This window comes from Anabrus simplex, chromosome 4 (genome assembly GCF_040414725.1).
Source record: "Anabrus simplex isolate iqAnaSimp1 chromosome 4, ASM4041472v1, whole genome shotgun sequence".
Lineage (NCBI taxonomy): Eukaryota > Metazoa > Arthropoda > Insecta > Orthoptera > Tettigoniidae > Anabrus > Anabrus simplex.
The window spans coordinates 286,046,679-286,065,046 of record NC_090268.1 but is presented as its reverse complement, the minus strand read 5'-3'; the positions used below and the strand labels follow the sequence as shown (position 1 = coordinate 286,065,046).

The 18,368-nt window shown below is 41.4% G+C and overlaps 1 protein-coding gene across 2 annotated transcripts in view; it reads right to left on the bottom strand.

Annotated features, from left to right (window-relative positions):
- The window catches only part of LOC136872658 (keratin-associated protein 5-11), a 32,648-nt gene extending 15,803 nt beyond the window's left edge, over window positions 1-16,845 (bottom strand). For both annotated transcript variants that reach the window (XR_010859972.2, XM_067146469.2), the window contains exons 1-2: window positions 16,728-16,845; window positions 5,100-5,637 (exon numbers count right to left, since the gene is read on the bottom strand). Coding sequence is in view for 1 of the 2 variants with exons in the window: in XM_067146469.2 (XP_067002570.1) it covers window positions 5,100-5,637; window positions 16,728-16,807 (618 nt within the window). In the remaining variant the exon portion in view is untranslated. The remainder of the gene's footprint in view (window positions 1-5,099; window positions 5,638-16,727) is intronic.
- Between the last annotated feature and the right edge of the window lie 1,523 nt (window positions 16,846-18,368).

The window sequence follows — 18,368 nt, the reverse complement described above, 5'->3', positions numbered from 1 at the left end:
TTTTTAAAATGAGTGAATCTATATCTCCAAACTTTTAAAGTTTGCAAATGTAAAAATTGGTATTTAGAATCTTCATTAAAAATAAAGAAACACGTATTTTTTTTTGTTTTCGGAAAATCGCAATAGGAGGAGTGAAAAGGGGTGAAAAAAGGTTGAATGCCTTTAATGAGGCTACTTATATCTCAGAATCTGAAGATATTACAGACCTGAAAATTGGAGTTTGGGATCTCCTTTAAAAATAAAGAAACATGTATTTTTTTGTTTATGGGAAATCCAATTAATGGGTGGGGGGAGTGAAAAGGGGGTGATTTTTTAAAATGAGTGTATCTATATCTCAAAACTTTTAAAGTTTATAGATGTAAAAATTGGTATTTAGAATCTCCTTTAAAAATAAAGAAACGCGTATTCTTTAGTTTTCGGAAAATCTCAATAGGAAGGGTGTAAAAGGGTGAAAGAAGGGTTAAATGCCTTTAAGGAGGCTACTTATATCTCAGAAACTGAAGATATTACAGACCTGAAAACTGGTGATTGGGATCTTCTTTAAAAATACAGAAACACGTATATTTTTGTTTTTGGAAAATCCAATTCATGGGGGGAGGGGAGTGAAAAGGGGGTGATTTTTTAAAATGAGTGTATCTACATCTTAAAACTTAAAATTTACAGATGTAAAAATTGGTAGTTAGAATCTCCTTTAAAAATAAAGAAACACGTATTCTTTAGTTTTCGGAAAATCCCAATAGGAAGGGTGTAAAAGGGTGAATAATGGGTTGAATGCCTTTAATGAGGCTACTTATATCTCAGAAACTGAAGATATTACAGACCTGAAAATTGGTGTTTGGGATCTTCTTTAAAAATAAAAAAAACACGATTGTTTTCGTTTTTGGAAAATCCAAATATTGGGGGGTGAAAAGGGGGGTGAATATTTTTAAAATGAGTGTGTCTACATCTTAAAACTTTAAAATTTACAGATGTAAAAATTGGTAGTTAGAATCTCCTCTAAAAAGAAAGGAACACGTATTTTTTTTTCCTGTAAATCCCAATAGGAAAATCCAATTAATGGCGGTTAAACAGGAGTGACAAATTGGGGTGAATTTTTTGAAAGACTATATCTACAGAATATCTTAGAAACGTAAAATGTTACAGACGTAAAAAGTGGGTGTTTGTAATCTCCTGTAAATGTAAAGAAACATAGGTGATTTGTTTTTGTAAACTCCACTTAAGGGGAACTCAAAAGGGGTGAAATTTTAAAATGAGGATTTTTACAGTATATCTAAAAAACTTAACATATTACAGAAGTGTAAAATGGTATTTTTTTATCTCTATTAAACATAAAGAAACGTGTATTTTTAGTTTTCGGAAATTCCAATTGGGTGGAGGGGGAGGGGGGTAAAAGCGACTGAAAATGGTGTTGAATTCTTTTAATTAGGCTACTGATATCTCAAAAATGAAGATGTTACAGACGTGAAATTTGATATTTGCAATCTGCTTTAAAAGTAAAGAAACACGTATTCTCAGAAAATCCAATGAAGGGGGGGGGGTTGAAAGAATTGAAAAATTAATTGATTTAATTGTATGAGAATACATACATCTAATAAAAACTAAAGTTGTTACAGACGTGAAAATTCGTATTTGGATCTCCTTTAAAAACAAAGAAAAACGCGTTTTGGGGGGGGGGACCCATCTTGGAGGGCGGGAGTGTAAAGGAGTTGAATTCCTTTCATGAGGACACATAAATCAAAAACTGAAGAAGTTAGAGTCGTGATAATTGGTATTTAGAAGATCCTTTACTATTAAAGAAACAAGTATTTTTTGCGGGAAAATTCATTTTGGGGGGGGGGTTAGTGTGAAATGAAGTGAAAAAAGTAGATTATTTTTATGGGGATACTTATATCTCAAAACTGAAGGTAATAGACGTGAACATTGGTGTTTGGAATCTCCCTTAAACATTAAGAAACAAGCCTTCTTTTAATTTTTTTTGGTGGGGGGGTGGGGTTGTCGGTAAATAAACTTAACGGCGGTGGGGTGTAGAAGGAGGTGAGACCAATTGATTTTACTGTTATTAATGTACTTATAAGGATCCTCCGTTGCTCAGGCGGCAGCGCGCCGGCCTCTCACAGCTGGGTTCCGTGGTTCAAATCCCGGTCACTCCATGTGACATTCGTGCTGGACAAAACGGAGGCGGGACATGTTTTTCTCCGGATACTCCGGTTTTCCCTGTCATCAGCCATTCCAGCAACACATAATAATAATAATAATAATAATAATAATAATAATAATGTTCCGGACCGTCGTCAAATGGGCGGACCGCGCTGGAAACGGCTCCTGGACGGGTAATGACTAAGAATGCAGTCCGGTCGCGGGTTCAGTGCCGCCAAGGCACCCAATATGACACCACGCCGGATCTCCTGAAGGATTTTATCCATGTTAAAAATGATTATAGGAAAAGATGGCAAAGATTTACGGACCCAACTGACCGGGAGGAATACCTGAGCCTAGCCCGGGAGGTACGAAATCGATTACTGGAAAGGAAGATTGAAAAATGGAGGAAACGTGCCGTAAAATAACAGAAAACGAGTCAGATCGGGAATTTTGGTGGATTCTTGCAGAAAACGAGTCAGATCGCGAATTTCGGCGGATTATATATCTAAAACAATAAGCATTCAATTATAAATATCAGTATAATACCGTAGCGCAGCACGGGTATCTTGCTAGTTTATATATATAAGAAAACATAAAGGTCCGATAATACTGCCTTGAGGAATTCCCCTCCTAATTACTACAGGGTCAGATAAAGCTTCACCTACTCTAATTCTCTGAGATCTATTTTCTAGAAATATAGCAACCCATTCAGTCACTCTTTTGTCTTGTCCATTTGCACTCATTTTATCCAGTAGTCTCCCATGATCCACCCTATCAAATGCTTTAGACAGGTCAATCGCGATACAGTCCATTTGACCTCCCGAATACAAGATATCTCCTATATCTTGCTGGAATCCTACAAGTTGAGCTTCAGTGGAATAACCTTTCGTAAAACCGAACTACCTTCTATCGAACCAGTTATTAATTTCACAAACATGTCTAATATAATCAGAAAGAATGCCTTCCCAAAGCTTACATACAATGCATGTCAAACTTACTGGCCTGTAATTTTCAGCTTTATATCTATCACCCTTTCCTTTATACACAGGGGCTACTATAGCGACTCTCCATTCATCTGGTATAGCTCCTCCGGTCACACAATAATCAAATAAGTACTTCAGATATGGTACTATATCCCAACCCATTGTCTTTAGTATATTCCCAGAAATCTTATCAATTCCAGCCGCTTTTCTAACGCCATCTCTGTCTCAATTTCTAGATCAATGGCCATGTAATCTTCTGCACAGACATTACTATAATTACACTGTTCGAGAGTTTGTTGTAACAACCAGTATCTCGGCCATCTTAGATCCATTTGGAATACACATGTACTGAAAAGGATATATATATATTTTTTTTGCTATTTTGCTTAACGTCGCTGAAAAGGATTAGGAAGGACATTTATATACTTTTTCCGTCGTTGTCGCAAAATTTTATTCCGTTTCCGCGTCAGAGAAGTTCCGCTAAATACTGGTAAACTTACATGAATGAAAATTCACAGCCTGTTTCCAGTCATTCGACCGGGTCAGGAATGGAATGAATGAAGCCCCCATCTAGCGGCAAGGATAGGAATTGTGCCGGCTGCCGAAGCCTGTCGCACTCTCCTGGGGCGATGATTAATGAATGGCAGATGAAATGAAATTATACTGGAGAGTGTTGCTGGAATGAAATATGACAGGGAAAACCGGGGTAACCGGAGATAAACCTGTCTCACTTCCGCTTTTTCCAGCACAAGTCTCACATGGAGGCACCGGGATTTGAACTACGGAACCCAGCGGTGAGAGGCCGGTGCGCTGCCGACTGAGCCACGGAGGCTCAAACTTACAGGAATATCTAACCATAATTCACGGGACCGGGACAATTTTCCGATACGGGTATTTTTCCGGTTTATAAAGATTCCGCTAAAGGCAGGGTTTGCTGTATTAGTCGTGTTTGCGATACAAAGACACGTACATTTTCAAGAGCAGCGTTCAAACATTTAATTCTGCCGTCATTTTTGAAAAACACCTTCAGATACAGCCACAATGCTAACGGCAGTGTTTGGTGACTACGATGGCGAGATTTAGGACACCGCTGTTTTAAATAGGATCGAGAATCCAACTCCAATAATGATCAGTCTGCTCGAACTGTCATAGTATGGAGGGAAGAAGTAGGGCGCAGTATGTTCAATCGTTGTAAAACCATCGATGACATCTCTAAGGACGCGTTCACGGCGCCTAACACTATTCGGGTATCGGCTGCACCTACCAGTGCATTCTGACTGGGGCATCACATCGCCTGCTACTGGTCTCCGAGTTGCTTCAACATACCGTCTACCCTGATGTTGCGACTTTTATCTCTTTCTAAAGATGAAAAATGCATATTTTCTTCTTTTTTATTGTTTTTTTTTTTTTGCTAGTTGCTTCACGTCGCACCGACACAGTAGGTCTTATGGCGGCGATGGGACAGAAAAGGCCTAGGGATGGGAAGGAAGTGACCGTGGTCTTATTTAAGGTACAGTCCCAGTATTTGCCTGGTGTGAAAATGGGAAACCACGATAAACCATCTTCAGGCTGCCGACAGTGTGGTTCGAACCCACTATCTCCCGAATGCGAGCTCACAGCCGCACGCTCGTAACCGCACGGCCAACTCGCTCGGTTTTTTTAAATTGTTTGTAGGGATGCCAGCACTTAGAAGAAAATGAAATGAGAGCAGCGACGCACAAGGCTTTATGGGAGGTTGCAAGATATGACTTCCACAATCTTCACCAACGCAGAAAAAAGTATAAAATCTCCCGAGGGGATTACTTTGAAGGTTGTTGTGCGTCCGCCTTTTAAGTATTCATGGTGAACTGTACATCAAGTCTCCGAATTTTCAGATCCTACCTCATATTTTGTGGAAGTGCGTGAACATGATACGTAAGTTACTATTATGGTTCCCTTTTTATCAACCAATTGCACCACTTAGTGCTAAGAACTTACTCTTGGAATAAAGGCAATTGGTCCACAGGTTCCAGGCGCAGGTACTGGAGTGTTGGGCGAGCTGCAAGGTGGTTGTGGGTTGTCACAGCAAGTCTTCACGCATAGGTCAATGCAACAGGGTGTAGGACACCGCGGATCAGGGCAAGGTTGTGGACAACAGGACCTAGGAGGTAGAGGCGCAGGCATTGGGAAACAAGCTGGAGGGCACACGGCAGGGCAGCAAGGAGGAGGACAACATGGGTCACAAGGAGGTAGGAACTCCTCGTAACAAGGTTTGAGACAATAAGGCAGCGGACTCAGTGGTTTAGGGCGGCAACACGGGGGTGGACAACATGGCGGAGGTGGAGGGTAGCAGCACTTAGGTTTACATGGTCCACACGGTCCACACGGTCCACAAGGCGGTCCACATGGTCCACATGGTCCACAAGACGGTCCACATGGTCCGCATGGTTTACAGACTGGTCCACACGGCTTACAGCATGGCGGAGATGTACAACAGACCTCCTTACATTGTGCAGGAACAGGGCAGCATGGCCCGCTGAAAGAGAAATCATATATAAATGCTCAGGAAGTGGCTATTCGTACAAAGAACTAAAATCTACTGTACGTAGCAAGGGTGGCCTATTTGTAATATGTCTCCTCACATAGCTCTAAAATGGTAACATGGCTCAAGAAAAGGTCTTGCATATTACAATTTCACACGGTATATGTCACGGTACCTCATACATGTTCACAGTACGTACTGTAGGTTAGTGTCTGAAACGTGTGTTGTTGTTTGAGTCATAATTCCATAGACTGTTTTGATCATCACTCCAACCCACCCTATCCTGTGCTAATATTTTCATTTCTACGTAACTACTGCATCATGCATCTGCTCTAATCTGATAGCCATATTCATACCTTGGTCTACCTCTACCGTTCTTAATACCTACACTTACCTCAAAAACCAACTGAACAAGTCCTGGGTGTCTTAAGATGTGTCCCATCAATCTATCTCGTCTTCTCGTCAAATTTAGTGAAACCGATCTCCTCTCAGCAATTCGATTCAGTACTCGTATCTCTGCCACGAACCTACTACGCTGGCGCAGCAGGGGGAGAGGTGATACTCCCACGTGGTGCGTCCCAGGTGGCGGATAGGGGGCTCCTAACCGGCTTGCCGGCGGACTTGAGGGAAATAAAATACCTCTCGCGGACCAAACTCACTACCCCTTGCGGGTGGGGGACGCACATGTAGAATACACCCGCGATATCCCTTGTCTGTCGTAAGAGGCGACTAAAAGGGGCCTAAGGGGCTCTCAACTTGGGAGTGTGGATTGGCGACCACGGGGCCCTTAGCTAAGTCTTTTCATTGCTTCCACTTACTTGTGCCAGGCTCCTCACTTTCGGCTATCCTGTCCGACCTGCCTTGGTCCACTCTTGTTTTTTTCCGACCCCGACGGTATTAGAGCATTCGAGGCCTAGGCAGTCTTTCATTTTCACGCCCTTCGAGGTCCTTGTCTTTCTTCGTCCGTTACTTCATTTTTCGAAGTGACGGATCCCTTCTTTTCCTTCTTTTTTTTCTCTCTCTCTATCCCCTGTGGATGGGGGACGCAGAAAGAAAATACACCCACGGTATCCCCTGCCTGTCACGAGAGGCGACTAAAAGGGGCGACCAAGGGATGATTGTCTTAAAACCATGAAACTACTTTTGATTAGTACCATCACGCGGAGAACACCATGGGTCGCCTTTACTTGCGAGTAATACCACTATATTAGATACGAAATAGGTTTGTGCTTAGTAGCAGCAGAGGGAGGATCACTGTGGGTTTCCAGTACCCGTGAGTCGTACTCATGTGAGCAACACCACGGGTCTGGGCGTTGCCTGTGATTAGTACCCACTACGTGAGGAACACCACGGGAATACCAGCGCCTGTGATTAGTACACCTAGGTGAGGAACCCCATAGGTTTGCGTTGTCTATGAGTGGCGCCATTGTGTGAGAAACACCATAGGTCAGCGTTACCTGTACGACGTACAATACTTGTGAGTAGTACCATCATGTGTGGAACACCGTGAGTCTTCGCTCCTTTTGATTAGTACCCCAACATGACACATACCATGTTTCTACCTTCCTAGCGATAAGTACCATTCTGAGGGGCCTTTGACCTGGATTTTGGACCCCTTTAGACATCAAGCATCCTCGATTCAGGATTGTGCTTTAGAAGTGGTCCCTTGGTCAGTAATACTATTATTTATGATAGTTTTTTTGAGTCGGATCCACTGATTGTTTTAAATTCATGTCCATCCATTCATTCTTCATGACATTTTGGTCAGTGGATGATTTTGAACTTTTAATTTGTCATTTCATTTCGTGCCATTAGGGGCCAATGACCTCGATGTTAGGCCCCTTTAAACAATCATCATCATCATCATCAGTATATCTATATTCTTTATTCGATCTACCCATCTTACCTCAAGCATTCTTCTGTAACACCACATATCAAAAGCTTCCATTCTCTTTATTTCTGAGCTAGTTATCGTCCATGTTTCACTTCCATACAATGCCACGCTCCAAACGAAATTCTTCAGCAACATCTATCTAATTCCTATATCAATGTTCGAAGTGAGCAAATTTATTTTCCTAAGAAAGACCTTCCCTGTTTGTGCTAGCCTGCATTTTATGTCCTCCTTACTTCAGCTATTATTAATTATTTTACTACCCAAGTAACAATATTCATCAATTCCAGGTGCCTTGTTCCTATTTAGGTATCTCTTAAGCTCTGTTGAATTCTGACCTCAAAATTAGGTCTCCCATTTCATCCGCATCAACAGCCTCTTCTTGTTCCAGAACCAAATCATCTAATTATTTACCTCGATACAAGTATTGGATATATTACTGCCATATTGTCCGACTCATTGGCTGAACGGTCAGCGTACTGGCCTTCGGTTCAGAGGGTCCCGGGTTCGATTCCCGGCCGGGTCCGGGATTTTAACCTTAATTGGTTAATTCCAATGGCACGGGGGCTGGGTGTATGTGTTGTCTTCATCATCATTTCATCCTCATCATGACGCGCAGGTTACCTACGGGAGTCAGATAGAAAGACCTGCACCTGGCGAGCCGAACCCGTCCTGGGATATCCCGGCACTAAAAGCCATACGACTTTTCATTTCATTTCACTGCCATATTTCGGCCTTGTCTTCTTTACCTAGATGCGGTTTTCCATCTGAGTTCTTCATATATATGCTTACGCCTAGTTTTCCTTTCTCCAAAGGTTTCCTTGAATTACTGAATGACCGGGCGAGTTGGCCGTGCGGTTAGAGGCGCGCGGCTGTGAGCTTGAATCCGGGAGATAGTGGGTTCGAATCCCACTGTCGGCAGCCCTGAAGATGGTTTGCCGTGGTTTCCCATTTTCACACCAGGCAAATGCTGGGCCTGTACCTTAATTGAGGCCACGGCCGCTTCCTTCCAACTCCTAGGCCTTTCCTATCCCATCCTCGCCGACCTATCTGTGTCGATGCGACGTAAAACCACTAGCAAAAAAATTATTTACTGAATGCAGCATCAACCTTTCCTAGGACCATACAACCTTCAACATCCTTGCATTTCTCTTTTAGCTATTCTTCCTTAGCCGTCCTGCACTTTCTATTCACTTCATTCTTTAATCGCCTATGTTCTATTCTGTCCTCTTCGTTTTTTGCATTCTTGTACTTGCGTCTTTCATCAATCTGGTCTAGCATCTCCTTTGATTCTTAGTTGATCTTTCCTTTCTTCCTAATATTTCTTCACGACTGTCCATTCCTCCTTTATTGTGTTTCCTTCAGCCTTTTTATTTAGTCCTCGTGCAACATGTTTCTCGAAATCCCTCACACTCTTTTGTTTTAACTTGTCTAGATCCCATCTCCTTGCATTCCTTTATTCAATTTCTTCAACTTCAGATGCATTTCATGATCAACAAGTTGTTGTCAGAGTCCACGTCTGCTCCTGGTAAAATCTTGCAATCCAACACCTGGTTCCTAAATCTCTGCCTAACCATAATGATGTCTATTTGATACCTTCTGGCGTCCCCAGGTTTCGCTCACGTATACAGCCGTAGTTTTATGGTGTTTGAACCAAGTATTAGCAAGAACTAAATTATGATCAGTGCAAAATTCAACCAGCCGACTTCCCCTTTCATTCCTTTGTCCCAATCCGAATTGTCGTACTTCATTGCCTTCTCTTCCTTGACCTACCACTGTATTCCTGTCCCCCATCACAATTAGATTCTCTTCACCTTTTACATATTGTACTTAATCTTCTATCTCTTTATATATTCTTTCGAATTCTTCATCATTCGCTGAAATAGTAGGCTCTATTGCGGTTGGCATTTGTTCTGTGTCAATCTTGACAACAATAATCCTTTCACTAAGCTGCTCGTAGTAGCTTGTGATTTCCCCTGTTCAATTTTGTGTTGATAATTCTGTAGTCGCCTGACCAAATTTCCTGCCCTCCCTGCAGCGTACTTCACTTATACCAACTAGGCTCTACATCTAACTTAGTCTATCCATCACTCTTCACATTCTCTAACCTACCACACCGATCCAAACTTCTAACATTCCACACTCCGACTCGCAAAATGTCAGTATTCATCTTCCGATGATTGCCCCTTCTCGTGTAGTCCCCACTCGGAGATCCGAATGGGGGACTGTTTTTACCTCCAGAATATTTTACCCAGGAGGACGCCATTATCAGAACATCATTCAAACAGAGAGCACTGCATATCCTCGGGAGTTAGTTACGGCTGTGATTTCCCATTGCTTTCAGCCGTTTAGCAGTATCAACACAGCTAAGCCATATTCAATATTATTACAAGGCTACATCAGTCAATTATCTAGACTGCCGCCCTTGGAACACCCGAAAGGTTGCTACGTCCCTTTCGATGAACCATTCGTTAAATCTGGACTCTCGACAGATACCCATCCGATATAGGGGGTGTCTTCCCGCATCGCACTCGCTTGTTTCTCTCCCTGGCCGCCTTCTGCGTGACGTCATGTGATATGAGACAGCACTCGCCCGTCTTGCTGACACGTATTACCACTACAGTCTAAAATGGTCATAACTTCTGAACTATTCATGCAAATAATGTCCTGACAAGGTCATTGCAATCCTTATAAAATACTGGAGGCGGTCAAGCAATTTATGTTTATGAGGAATTCGAGGATAATATCGAAATATTTATTTAATTTTAAGGAGTTATATTTTTTACCGCGGACTATAGCATAAAATCGCTTTTAGAGGGCAGCCGGTTGGAAATAGGTATTGTGCCATCGCGGACTTTTTTGTAGAGATCTCTATGCTCTACAATGCGTACGCTTACACTTGGGGTCTATCGTTGATGGTTCACGCAGCGTAAGCCAAGAACGCAAGCGACCGACCGACATTTTTGTCTCTTTCTACGTATTTACTGTATATCGGATCACGGATACTGTATTATTTCACGAGCCTCGGAATCTATTCAGAAATATGAGTTATTAGCACATAATAATGTTAATTTTATTGGTTTTATGTCCCACTAGCTGTGAATTTGAGCACCTTCACTATCGGACTGAGACAGGATCGAATCTGCCAAGTTGGGCTAAGAAGGCCAGCGCTCTACCATCTGAGTTGCTACTCAGCCTGGCTTTTAGCACATAACAGTTTTACAGTAGTTCACTACGTGGACAGTGTTCGTGTTATCAGTATCTGAAGTAGAACCACTGGACTGATTAAAATGCAGTCAACATATTATGGAAACGTGTGTGGTGCTATAAATTGTCGGCACGTAAAATAACTCCCATGAGACAACATTACGGCACCTCGAGTCTCAGAAAACCGTAAATGTTGTTAGTGAGACGTAACACAAATAACATTATTATTATTTTGCATATTATAAAGACAATAACGACAACAACCTTCATAGCCAGTTAGTTTGCTACTGTGATGGCATAACAATACTTCCTCGTCAGCAATGCTTGGTGTTGAAACACTTTGTAATAAACTCTTGAATATTTCCATTATTACAGCTCGTACGGTAAAAAGGCATCAGATATAAATGAATGAATGAAAATCATACTTTCTATAATTATTGTTATGTGCTAATAGCTGGGCTGAGTAGCAACTCAAATGGTAGAGCGCTGGCCTTCTTAGCCCAACTTGGCAGGTTCGATCCCGTCTCAGTCCGGTGGTGAAGGTGCTCAAATACATAGTTAGTGGGACGTAAAATCCAATAACATTATTATGTGCTAATAACTTATATTTATGAGGTGGTGGTGGTGATTATTGTTTTAAGAGGAAGTACAACTAGGCAACCATCCTCTATATAACACTAATCAGAGAGAAAAAATGGAAGGGACCGACCCTTCGAAAAATGAAGATATCGGCCAAAGGAAGACAAGGGCCACGAAGAGCGTGAAAATGAAAGACTCCCTAGCCCTCGCAAACCTAACAGCGTCGGGGTCGGAAAAGAACAAGAGCTGACCGAGGGAGGTCGGATAGGATAGTTGAAAGTGAGGAGCCTGGCACAAGTAAGTGGAAGAAATGCCAGGACTCGGCTGAGGGCCCCGTGGTCGCCAACCCACGCTCCAAAGTTCAGAGCCCCTGAGGCCCCTTTTAGTCGCCTCTTACGACAGGCAGGGGATACCGTGGGTGTTATTCTACCGCCCCCACAGTATATTTCGAAGCTCATGAAATAATACAGTATCCGTGATCCGATATACAGTGAATACGAAGAAAGAGACAAACATGTCGTGCGAGAAGAGACCTGTTACTGGATCTCGGTTATTTCAAAACGGGGCCTCACACATCCCAGTCATGAGTGGTTAAAAAAAACATAGGCCAGTTCGAAATTTCATTTAGTGTGTTTCACGGTAAGACCGTTTCCAGATGCAAAAACGTAATAAAAACTCTTATTTCTATTATTAAGTCAAAATTTCCAATATTCCATGACAAAATAATTTGTCTCTACGTAAGGACCAGGGCATTTATTAGGATATGGCATTTAAGTGCAAGGAGTAAGGAGCTAGCACTGAGAAAATGTGCCAATAAGAAGGCTAAGCTTTGGGCTGGTTCATCAACTAATTAAGTCTCCTGACACGTACGTTTTAATACTTCAATACAATTCCATAAAGATGTCGATATGATGCATATTTTCCTATGCCATTTGATCTAAATATTTACTTCATCAGGAAATAAATTATTATTTTGAGTTACATGGCAATATTTTATTTCTATCCGACTCGTTGGCTGAATGGTCAGCGTACTGACCTTCGGTTCAGAGGGTCCCAGGTTCCATTCCAGGCCGGGTCGGGGATTTTAATCTTCATTGGTTAATTCCACTGGCCCGGGGGCTGGGTGTTTGTGCTTTCCTCAACATCCCTGCAACTCACACACCACACATAACACTATCCTCCACCACAATAACACGCAGTTACCTACACATGGCAGATGCCGCCCACCCTCATCGGAGGGTCTGCCTTACAAGGGCTGCACTCGGCTAGAAATAGCCACACGAAATTAGAATTAGATTTTATTATATGTCATGTATTTGATAGTTGATGTTCTACCTGCTCAGCATGTGACGAAATTTAACGCATTTTCCCTTTTTAAAATTCTATTGGAAGTACCGTTACATATCGAATCGGACTAAACCAGACTATTATTTGATGAAAGATTGGGAAGATGTTTCACAGGCACGAGAACTGACAGGCTTGCTGTACTGCGACTGTGTACCTTACTCGCTATCGTTCATATCGCGTGACGTCATAGCGCTCCAGCCAACGGGAGCTTTAACCGCCGGAGGAGCCTACGTAGTAGTGTAGTTAGCTTGGGTTGCACCAAATACTAAAGTATTTAGTATTTGGTTGCACCTGCGGCTTCCCTAGAACGCACAAGCATCCCCACCGCGGCAAGGTCACATGTTTCACAGGGGAGGCTGAAACACGTAGTGATGCTAATCCCAGATCAGGTTCGATATTTGTCTTAAATAAGGCATTTATAATGCTGGTCAGCTTTACATCACTTGAAAAGTCAGTGGTATACTGACGACATGTGCAAGACAGAGGTAAATTTGACTCTAGTAACCGAGACTGCTACTGACCGCATTCGAATTGCGACATTTCTGCAAGAAGTATGACCGGGCGAGTTGGCCGTGCGGTTTGGGGCGCGCAGCTGTGAGCTTGCATCCGGGAGATAGAGGGTTTGAATCCCACTGTCGGTAGCTCTGAAGATGGTTTTCCATGGTTTCCTATTTTCACACCAGACAAGTGCTGGTGCTGTACCGTACCTTAATTAAGGCCACGGCCGCTTCCTTCCAACTCCTAGGCCTTTCCTGTCCCATCCTCGCCATAAGACCTATCTGTGTCGGTGCGACGTAAATCAAATAGAAAAAGGAAAGAAAATAATGATCTTTATTGGGGTAATTATATTAACGAGGTTGTTAAGAAAGGTTACAGATCTCTTCAGATGGTTATGAGAGTATTTAGGGGTTGTAGCTTGCTTGAAGCTATATTTGCATCTTTCAAAGTGCTGTACATATCTAACCATGTCTTGTTGATAAGTAAAAAAAAAACTGTGCGTGTTTATAGGTACATATTTTCAGCCGAAGTTTACTTCTGCTGAAATTATTGATGGAATTCCCTCTGCACTAACTGTAACAACTAAGAACGACATCATTATCTTCGTACGGGACTTAAACTGCCGGATTGATTGCCAGTGCGGAAGACGAGTAATGTACTTGGATACCTGGAAGAGAAACGTCTCACCTTGGTAAACAGGGCAAAATGTATAACATATATGTGTTGCAACGGTACCAGCACTTGGTATTTACGAATTTGGGAAAAATTATACCCAAGAATCAGAAAATCATTTCGACCGTCTTTAGAAAACACCAGAAAACCCGAGGTTGTTAATACATTGAGAAAATGACAGCAAGAAGTAATACTCGAGGCGGACGGTCATAATGTCATTAAAGTGATCCAAGAAGGCAACCTGGACGAGGCAATGTCGAGACTGGAGCTTGTAATACATAGAGCTACTTTGCCCGTGGTTTGTCCAAAAAAGGCAGTCAAAACCGTGGTTCAATTAAGTTTGTTAAATGGCCTGTAGGTCTACACTGGAAGCTCTACAATTAGCACTAAACCTTTCAACTGATGAGCATTTACAAGCTTATATAAAATTAGGAAGGAGTATGAAGGTATCATAAAATAAATAAAGGAAGCGTACCAGGAACAGGAAGAACACCTGATTGAGGAGGCGGAACGGGATTCGTACAGAGCACTCAATCCAAGGCAACCTAAATACCCTAGAAATATTCTAATGGAAGTTTGGGAGAACCGTCTTAGTACTGTTCTACGAAAGGAAGATATCCGCCCTGATCGTATTAACAATGAGCATCTCAAAAGTGCATTGCCAGCGCTTAAACAAGCTATTACTTCAATCATAAACGGATGTATTCAACAGAACTATCCCTAATCATTGAAGGAGGTCTACTGTTAGAATGCTCTATAAGGGAAATGGAAATGATATGAGTAAAGGAGTGGAATCAGAGGTAAGGCTTTTTGCGGATGATGTTATTCTCTATAGAGTGATAAATAAGTTACAAGATTGTGAGCAACTGCAACGTGACCTCGAAAATGTTGTGAGATGGACAGCAGACAATGGTATGTTGATAAACGGGGCTAAAAGTCAGGTTGTGAGTTTCACAAATAGGAAAAGTCCTCTCAGTTTTAATTACTGCATTGATGGGGTGAAAGTTCCTTTTGGGGATCATTGTAAGTATCTAGGTGTTAATATAAGGAAAGATCTTCACTGGGGTAATCACATAAATGGGATTGTAAATAAAGGGTACCGATCTCTGCACATGGTTATGAGGGTGTTCAGGGGTTGTAGTAAGGATGTAAAGGAGAGTGCATATAAGTCTCTGGTAAGACCCCAACTAGAGTATGGTTCCAGTGTATGGGACCCTCACCAGGATTACCTGATTCAATAACTGGAAAAAATCCAAAGAAAAGCAGCTCGATTTGTTCTGGGTGATTTCCGACAAAAGAGTAGCGTTACAAAAATGTTGCAATGTTTGGGTTGGGAAGAATTGAGAGAAAGAAGAAGAGCTGCTCGACTAAGTGGTATGTTCCGAGCTGTCAGCGGAGAGATGGCGTGGAATGACATTAGTAGACGAATAGGTTTGAATGGCGTTTATAAAGGTAGGAAAGATCACAATATGAAGATAAAGTTGGAATTCAAGAGGACAAACTGGGGCAAATATTCATTTATAGGAAGGGGAGTTAGGGATTGGAATAACTTACCAAGGGAGATGTTCAATAAATTTCCAATTTCTTTGAAATCATTTCGGAAAGGGCTAGGAAAGCAACAGATAGGGAATCTGCCACCTGGGCGACTGCCCTAAATGCAGATCAGTATTGATTGATATTGAAATACGGAAGACCCAAATGCCTATAGAGGTATTGCTCTCGAGTGCACCATGTTCAAGACTTTAACAAAGCTACTGTGTAAACGTCTGACTAGAGAAGTCGATGCCAGACTCCCGGAGGCACAGTTTGGATTTCGGAAGGGAAGATCAACAATACAGGCTATTCAATGTCTTCAAAATGATGTTGAGGCAGCTGTAGCAGTCCCATGAGGGAAATTACATGGCATTTTCATAGATTTTACCAAAGCGTTGGACATAATTAACAGGAAGATCCGTTTAGAGAAATTAGGACAATTGATAGGGAATAACAGTTACATAACACGACTCATTAAGACCATACTGACTTCTTTTGTATATGTATGCAGACGAGTTCAGAGCAAAAGCTGCAAGCAGCTTTCGATTTGTTGAAGGAATGGGTGGAAAAGAATGAGCTTCGTCTTAACGAAGAAAAGACAGTCTCGATGACGTTTAGGAAGGGTGGAAGGTCAACAATTTTCAGGGCAAGGGATGGACTCCTAAGAAGTGTAAACAGTACCTGGGTGTTACATTACAAATTTCTGGCAAGGATTTTACACTGCACACTAGAGATCGATTAAATGCGGCAATCAAGGCAATTAATGACATCCTACACCCAAACAGACTCTCCTTAAAGACGGCTCTAAAATTGTTAGCTGAAAGTAACACCCGTTGTGGCATACGGCCTGGAAATCGTCTAGCCATATCTGAAGAAGAAACACTTAGCGCTATTAGAAAAAGTTAAAGCGACTTTCTTGAAGAAGGTTTTGTGTGTGTCAAAGTACAATCTTTCTCGACTGGCTTATGAGCTGACAAGGGAACTATTTTACATTGAGGAACTTCGTCTCCGAATGCCTCTACAGTCCACCCCAGGGTACGAACAACTATTGCACGGCAGTAAGGACGACTCAGTGAACAAAAAGCGGATATGAACTGAGACATTCAGTGAATCGCTTTGCTATACACGGTTTTTATTACAAAATTTGTGGACAGAATAAATACCATGAACCGGATTTAAAATGCATGTGTACGTGATGCGACCAGCTATGTGAAAGATACCATGCCATTCAGTACAAGAAAAGGCCTACGTTTGACTGAACTGAGCATAGTATAACCTACTGTATTGTGCGAATTTCCTGCTAATAAAAAAACAAGTGTATCACTACATCAGGTCCAGAAATGAAACTGTTACTTACCAATCACCCCTTGCAGCTCTCATGCAATCAAATTCATTGGTAAGCGTACTTCCTCTTGAACAAGGCGCGTTACAAGGCATTTTTAATTAAAATATTAACTTGACACAATATACCGTTCAAAATTTTAAAACGAAGTGCAAAATGAGTTAGAAATGAGGATGCCGCTCGGAAATCAAGTTTTCGTTAATATAAATGGCCTTCAACAATACGTGTCAGTTGCCATGCATACTAGCTCTCTGTTTACGATCGATATATCAAAGATCAGCTGATAACGTCTTCCCATGGAATAAATAATATTGCCTTTGAAGTTCCAATACTCTATGTATTGTCGAGTTGGGCACTATCGACTGGTCGGGTGACCGTCGCTTCGAACTATCGATTGAATAGTCGAATGTTTTCAGTCGAAAGTATTCTTTATATATCACAAGTAGTCAGGCGTTTCAGGACAACTTCACGCTTCCTTCTTCGTCCGCTCGCCCAGTAGATATTCTAAATTTAAAAATATAATTGTACAAGCTGTTCCTGAATGTTTCAAGCGAAAGAGTTTCGCCGATTGAAAATAATATTCTAAGCTTCTGATCAATATCTTATAAACATCTGTGTTTGACGACAGGAAAAATACCTGAAGGTTGAAGACAGTCGCATATCAAAATTCTCTTCAAAGGCAAAGGAGACAGGGTTGACCCTGATTCGTATAGAGGTATTGCCCTCGAAAATAACATTTATAAGGCCTATGTCAAGATCCTAGAGAACAGACTAATTGCAGAAACAGGAACTATGATCCCCGAACTGCAATTTGGTTTCGTGAAACGAAGAGGGACATTGCATGCAGTCAAGAATCTCTTGGACAATATATGTGAATCAATGAGGTGGTCAAAGGGGAAATTTTATGTAATCTTTGTGGATTTTAAGAAGGCTTTTGACCTCTTAAACAGAGAAATACTCCTTAGAAAACTAGCGAATATGATTGGAGCAGACAACCCACTAACCATAGCCATAAATAACATACTTGCTTACAACAGGGTCACGATACAAGATGGCAAAGCATCCTCAGCAGCCATTATACAAAGCAACGGGGTATTGCAAGGGGACCTCCTTAGTCCGATACTATTTAACATAGCCTTAGCAACAAATTAATCTAAAAGGCCACCTAATCGATACTTTATTTCTTTTGCCTTTGGCAAACTTAAAAATACATTATCTAAAAACTATTGTTCTAGATGCTTTAAATGAAATGGAAGATGGGGGGGGGGGGGGTTGGGGGTAAGGAGATTTATGTGAATGATACTTAAATTACAGTATCGTTTACAATTGTGTTTAAAAAACTTAAATGATGAAAAACATATTTAAAATATTTAAAAGCGTCTATGGTAAAATTCTTTTTGATAACATTAGGTGGCGTGAATAAAAAGTTTGTGTTTGTAATAATCTTCAGGCATTTGTGAGAAAAAAATGACTTAATTAAAATTCGCGTCTGTGGTGATGTTAAACACTTTGTTTTTAATAAACATACTTTAAAATATTCTAAAGTGTCTATGGTAAGGCACTTATTCAAAAAACACTTGTGCTTGAATGAAAGTTTATGTCATATGCACCAGTCTTCAGGTATTTGTTGTTTATATTTAATAACTTCCTTGAGTG